Source organism: Eriocheir sinensis, chromosome 1 (genome assembly GCF_024679095.1).
Source record: "Eriocheir sinensis breed Jianghai 21 chromosome 1, ASM2467909v1, whole genome shotgun sequence".
Classification (NCBI taxonomy): Eukaryota; Metazoa; Arthropoda; class Malacostraca; order Decapoda; family Varunidae; genus Eriocheir; species Eriocheir sinensis.
This window is the reverse complement of record NC_066509.1, coordinates 25991498-25998463: the sequence shown is the minus strand read 5'-3', so window position 1 is coordinate 25998463 and position 6966 is coordinate 25991498. Positions and strand designations below refer to the sequence as shown.

Sequence of the window (6966 nt, the reverse complement as noted above, 5' to 3'; positions counted from 1 at the left end):
AGGGAGAGAGGGTTTGGAGGGAGAGGAGCAAGGGAAGGAGGGAGGAAGGAGGAAGGGAGAGGAGGGAGGAAGGAGGAAGGGAGAGGAGGGAGGCAATGAGTGAGTGTTTTGTTTCTGAAGTAGGCTGTGGAGGAGGAAGAGGAGGAGGAGGAGGAGGAGGAGGAGAATGAGAGGGAGGGACATGAAGCGGGGTATATTTCGAAGCAAAGAAACTGAAGAAAAATGCGAGAAACCTGAAGCACCGTAAACACACACACACACACACACACACACACTGTTACGGCCGGGCTTTCCCGCCCTTCATTTTTTTTCTCTCTACCGACACGTTGGCGTCACCCACTTGGCCTGCCGTGACCCTTTGTTCCGTGGCATTTTCCACCCACGCCGATCCCAGCATGAACTGGAAATTTCCGGTTTTGGGGAGCGGCACAGTGACCACCCGGGGTCTGGAATATTCCACCAGCCGCTCCTTGTCCTGGCCTCACCTTCCCGCGCAGCGACCCGGGGTCAATGTTCCCACTGGGCTGTTCCTTCCATTTTTTATATCTCCTGCCCGTTTCTGAGTATTGTATGACATTATGTATATTTCCTTTTTATGTTTAGGATTGGATATTTATGTACTGTAAGTAAACTATGTATTTTGTGTTGTCGTGGGGTTTGTTGCCCCGCACCGCCAGCGACGTCTGGCAGCCCGCTCGCGGGGCGCCGAGGCAGCAGTCACCACAATATAAGGAGTGACCCTAGGACCTGGCAGTCAAGTCAAAAGGAGAATGGCCGCACAGGCAGCTGCTGGTGTAGTCAGGGAGCTGGAGGAGGCCCTGGCTCCGGGCTCGCCGTCCGCTTTTTGGTACGCGGCGACCACCAACACCGGCGCCCGCCAGACCCCGCCGCACCTACCAAGGCGCGTGGTATCCAACATCCGCCGCCTCCGTCTCGGTTACAAGTGCGCATCCGTCCTCGACCCTGACGATCCTGCCCCTGTCGTGTGCCCTTACTGCGAGGAGGAGGTCCTCCAACCGCTCCTCCACTACCTCCTCGAGTGCTGTGCGACGCGCCGGCTGCTTCAAAACCGGGAGGGGCTATCAGCGCCAGCCTTGGTGGGGGCCCTGGACGCCAGGGCGCTTACTGCCCTAGTGCGGACATATGAGTCGCCCAGGTAGGCTCTCTGTTCTGTATATGTGGGCGTGTTAGAGTGCGTTTATGTATGTGTGGGTGTTTGTGTGTGAGTATGTGCGTGATTGGATTTTTTAAGTCAGCTACAGGACGCCTGGTGCGCCTGTGCCCCAGCCCACTTAGTGGGAAGGGGTGTTTAGTATCTATATTTGTGCGTACGTCGGCGTGTGTGTGCGCGTGTGTATGTATATATGTACATGCACACGTGCGCGCGGCGTGCCGTGTATGCACATATATAGCCCCAGCCATAACTGCGACGGCCCGTCGTAGTCGACAAAGGCCCGTTCCCCTTCTTAGGGGTTAATCTTAAAAGGAAAGGACCTGGCAGCGTGTACACCTCTTCCCCACCTTCTAGCAACAGCTCTCGCGGGCGAGCGATTGAGCTGCTCTGCTACTGCCAGGCTGTGAGTCACCGTGTCAGTGCTCCCTGACTACGTGTCACTCACTCCCTGGAGTTGCCAGCCGTTACCACGCGCCTTCATCATAAAGATTTCCCCTGGGGCCCAGGGGGGGGACGGGCCTTTGTCTATTGACGGCCCGTCAGCCACGCGCCTTCCACCTTGTGCACGCCGACTCCCTGTCCCGCGCTGCACACTTCACCCTGCTCCGCGCTCTGCCGTGCCAGTGTACACTGTTTGCGTGTCACTGGTCACGCGTCGCTAGTTACACGCGACTGCAGCCTTCCTGCTGCTCTGTGTTTGTGCATTTTTTTTCTTTTGTTTGTGTGTTTGAGCCTTTAGACCCTGGTTTCATACGACGCCGAACCCCGAGGGCAGTGCCACGAGGGGGCCCCTTAGGATAAAGGGGTGGTTAGAGGAAAAACCAGGGTTATTTTTAGGTCCCCCAAGACCCGCAAGGGGCGACAGCGGCGCCTGCCGAGCCCTTTAGAGGGTGGGCGGGCTTTAGCCCTCCGCTGCCGTAGGTAAGCCGGCTCTCCGTAGGCTAGATTTTGTTACCCTTTTTTTTTTTTTTTTGTTAAATGTCTAGCTGTGGTCCAGCCCAAGTGCTGTCTTGTCGTTAGGATGTCCACGGACAAGCGTGTCCGCCCCGCTAGCGACTCGGAGAGCTCCGACTCCGAGTCGCCTGCGGATAAGCAGCTACGCATTGAGTCGGGGAGTGAGAGTGATGAGGCGGCCCTTATCCCGCTCCCCGACTCTTCTGAAGAGGATTGGGTGGTAGTAGGAAAGGTGCGTGACCGTAACCACCGCTCCCACCCACCTCCGCCACCTTCGCCTCCCCGCTCCCGTTCGCCACTTGGCACCTCTGCTACCCCCACCCTGCCCAGCGGCTCACGCCCGACGCCGTTCCCCCGTACTACTGCTACTGCCCCCACTGCTGCCACCTCAACTGCCTCCACCGCTGCTCCTTCACCTGCCTCCGCCGCTGCCCATGCCACCCCGCTCGGTGCAGTCTCGCACCCCGAGCAGGCTGCTGCCCGCCAAGCTGCTACGGCCCCTGTCAGACCCAAAGTTATCGTCCCTCCTACACCAGGCTTCGAGACTGCCCTCGATTTGGCGGAGGCCCTGGAGGAGGAACTCGGGCACCGCTTCCAGATGCGCTTCCTGGAGAACGGCAGCGTGCTGGTCACCCCGCCTTCCGAGGAAGCCCTCCGTGCCCTCATGGACACCACGTCGGTGCATGGGAAGGCGGTGCAGCTGCGGCTGATGGGCGACGCAACCACCAAGGGCGTGGTGACCACTTACCCGGTTGCCATGCCTCTCAAGGCTCTCTCCTCCGACACCCGAGCGTCGTCACGGCGGAGCGGTGTCTGACGCGCGACAACCTTGCCACGAGGCAGGTCCTCATCTCGGTGAGGGGCCCCCTGCTGGGCATGCTCGACCTGGGGAGTTGGGGCGTGTTCTACACGCGCCCCTTCAACGCCGAGCCCCTCCGTTGCTATCGCTGCCAGCAGTACAGCCACCATCGCTCCCGCTGCAATCGCCAGGCAGTGTGCGGCATGTGCTCGGGGCCGCAGATGACGGAGGCCTACCTTGCGAAATACAAGGCCGGCGAGAGCATGACCGCCCTCTGCCCCAACTGCCGCCAGCACCACCACGCGTGGACCCGGCGCTGCCCCTCCCGGTTGAACATAGTGGACCTGGGAATCCAGCGGCAGGAGGAGTGGCGTGCGGCGCACAACCCCTCTCGGCCGGCGTGGACCGGGCGGTCCCGCTCGAGGTCCCAGCGTCGGCCCGCCCCACCCGGTCAGACAACGCTCGCCTCCCAGGAGCACTTCCCGGCCCTCCCACCACCGGCCACGTCTCCCGGCAACGCTGCTCCGGCTGTGCCGCCGCCAGCTACTTCTCCTCCACCGCCCACCACGCAAACCCACCCGGCCTCCACCTCAACACCAGCCCCTACCCCACGCCCGGCATCCGCCTCGGTCCCCTCCACACAGCTCATTCCCGCACTGCCTCCACCGGCCCTCCCCCAGCGCGTGAGGCGTCGGAGGAACCGCGGGCCGCGCCCCCCCTTGAGCTCGCCAGCTGCACCCCTGGTTCCTCCTCCTGGCCATGTCCTGGTCACCAGGGCTGCACTAGAGGGGATGCTGGCGAGCTTCGCTCTGGCGTTAACCGGCCTCCTAAAGCTCACGCCGGACGAGGCGGCGCTGCGAGTCATCGCGAAGGCAACGGTGGAGGAGTGTTTCCCCACCGTCGACAGTCCGGCCGCGTCTCCCGCCACCCCGCTGCAAATTCCAGTTGCTGCGCCTCCAACTGCGCAGACCCGGGACCGCGAGGACGCTCCACCTCCCGCGGGGGAGGCCCGCATGGAGGTCGACGCACCCTCCCAGGCAGCAGTGGCACCCGCCGTCTCGGTGGCCCAGCCCGCACCGGCAACACAGACCGCCAAGCCCCGCTCACACATCCCAGCGCGGGCGGCTCCAACCCGCTCCCGCATCCCGCAGCCCAAGGGCATGGTGACCCCGAAGCGCCGGGGGCCGGCCCCCTCGCGCGCGGCGGCCCCTGTGATCACCCCGGGGGCCTCCTCGACGACCGACCGCTAAGTGTTATGCAGTGGAACGTGTGCGGCGTGCGCGGCAAGGTTAACCTCCTCCGAGCCGCGATCGGCACCGACGGCTTTGACGTCATCCAATTACAGGAGACGCTCCTTCGGGAGGGCCAGTCGGTGCCCTTCAAGGGCTACAGGGCCTTTTACCTCCCTGCCGTCGCCGGTGCGGCGCGTGGGTGTTGTATCTTGGTCAGGGATGTACTTCCCTGTTCAAGAGTGCATCGCCCCGTGCTGTGCGGTGCCGGTGTGGAGGTATTGGCAGTTCAAGGTGACCTTGCCGAGTGCGTGTGTCGCGTTCTACTGCGTGTATAGCGGGCCGCGGGCCGAGCCCGACTTCACTGAACTCCTCTCCCTGGCCAATGACGTACCCACCTTCATCGGGGGCGACTTCAACGCCCACCATGAGAGGTGGGGGAGCGGGGGGAGGAACCGCGCCGGGCGCCACCTTGCCGCGGCTTTGGAGGACGTGCCTGGGGTCGCTCTCCTCAACACCGGGGTGCCCACGCACGTGGCTGGTGGCGTGTTAGACCTCAGCTTTGTGTCGCAGCCACTTGCAGTCGGTGCAACGTGGACCCTCCACCCGCACCTCGCGAGCGACCATTTCGCCTCCGGCGTTGCTCTCCCTGTCCCGCCGCCTGTGTTACCACAGCGAACACCGCGCTGGAACCTGCGCCGGGCTGACTGGCCTCGGTTCCGCGGGGCAGTCGCCCGTCGTCTGGCCGCCACCATCCGGCCCGACGACCTCGAGGCGGCGGACGCGCGCCTGGTTGACGCCTTCACAGCGGCTGCTGATGAGGCGATCCCCCTCCTCCGGCCTGTGGCGGTGGTCCACCGCGACAGGTGGTACTACACCGAGGAGGTGAGGGAGGCGAACCACCGAGTCAACCAGGCCCGTAAACTTAACAGGAGAGTAAACACGGAGGCGACGCGAGGCTTGCTGCGCGCTGCTGTCCGTCGCGCCAGGGAAACCGCCGACCGGGTGCAGGAGGAGCACTGGCTGGCGTGGTGCGAGGGACTTGACGGCTGTACGTCCGCTGCGGTCCTCTGGCGGAAGCTGAGGTCCGTCGCGGGGGGTGCCGTTGCGCGCCCAGCATTACACCCACAGCCCCAGGCCGAGGCGGAGCGGCTTGTTACCACCTTCTCCTCCCGTGCTGCTTCCGCCCGGCTTCCGGCCCACACTCGCGACCTGCTGAGGGAGACGAACCCCGGAAGAGTAGCCGCCTTCAGGGAGGCCTGCCTACAGGCGCATGCCACTGACGCGTCTATAGAGCTATGGGAGCTGGAGCGGGCCAACCCCAGGAAGGACACCGCCACCGGGGTCGACAGGATCCCCTACTCTTTCCTGGCGCACGCCGGCCCGGACATGCTGGCGGAGGTGCTGGGACTCTTCAACAGATCCCTCGAGCTCGGAGCGCTGCCAGCCTCTTGGAAGCTGGCCACCATCGTCCCCATCCCCAAGAGTCTAGACGGGCTCCAACATCGCCCGATCTCCCTCCTAAGCTGCCTCGGCAAGTGTATGGAGAGAGTCATCCTTCCGCGCCTTCAGTGGGCGATGGGTCCCCTCTATCACCACCTCTTTGCCTTCCGCCGGGGCAGGGGCACCAGGGACTGCATCTCCACCCTCCTCTCTGGTGTCCTGGGGAGACGGGCGGTAGTGGTATTTATCGACCTCGAGAAGGCTTTTGAGCTCGCCTCAGCCCCCGCCATGCTCGCCATTCTGGCGGAAAGGGGCGTCCGGGGCCGCCTGCTGGCGTGGGTGGGCCATTACCTGGAGGAACGGAGAGCGGCCGTCCGATTTCAGGGCCATACGTCCGCGATAGAGACTTTTGAGAATGGCACGCCTCAGGGTGGCGTCCTGAGCCCCGTGCTGTTCAATCTGCTCGTCGAGAAGTTGACATCCCTTCCGACGAGCAGAAACGCCAGAGTCCTATCGTATGGGGACGATGTGGCCCTGGTGGTGTGGGGCCCCAACCACGTGGCCTGCGCCCGCCAGCTCCTCCGCCGGCTGACCCAGAAGTGCGCCGCCCTAGGGCAGGTCGTCAACAGGACTAAGACAAGGGCCATGGCCCTCCGCCACGGCCACCTTCCTGAGCCCTTCGACCTCGAGGGTACGCCCGTGCCGTGGGTGCACACGTACAAGTACCTCGGGGTCACTGTTGACTCCAGTCTGTCATTTGGCCCGCACATTGCCCGCGTGCGGGACGAGGTACGGCGGCGCACTAATGTGATGAGGGCCCTTGCCAGAACAGTGGGTGGGGCTGGGAACAGGGTCCTGCGGACTTTCTACGTCCAGGGCGTGCGGTCCTGTATTGACTACAGGACGCCGTGCCTGCTAACGGTGGGTCCGGCGGCACTTCGGCCGCTGGAGACAGCTCAGAACGCCGCCCTCCGCGTCATCATTGGTGCCCCCATGTGGACCAAATGCGTGTGCCTCCGGGCGGAGGCACGCGTGTGCACCGTCGCCGCGAGAGTCACCCAACTCTCAGTGGGGCATCTGGCGGCGCTGCTGAGACGCATGGGGGCGGAGCAGCTCCGCGCCTCCGTCGGGCAGGCCCTCCTGCAGGCCCCCCTCCTGTTCCGCAAGAGAACGTGGGCGACTGTGGCGGCGGCCACGATTCGCAGTAGCGGACTCCCCCACGCCCTTGTGACGGCTGTGGACGCCCCCCACCCCACCTACGTTACCTGCCCCCCGTGGGAGCCGCCTGCCTTAACAGCCACCATACGGCCGCTCGCCACAAGGAAGGCCCTCCTCACCCCTCAGGAGCTGGCCAGGGAGGCAGCCAG

At 64.1% G+C, this 6966-nt stretch overlaps 1 protein-coding gene across 1 annotated transcript; it reads left to right on the top strand.

The window, feature by feature from the left end:
* The first annotated feature begins 3004 nt into the window (after positions 1-3004).
* Positions 3005-4177, top strand: LOC127008944 (actin-binding protein WASF2-like). The gene has a single exon (XM_050881876.1). The coding sequence runs from the start codon at positions 3005-3007 to the stop codon at positions 4175-4177; it is 1173 nt and encodes a 390-aa protein (XP_050737833.1).
* Positions 4178-6966: the final 2789 nt, after the last annotated feature.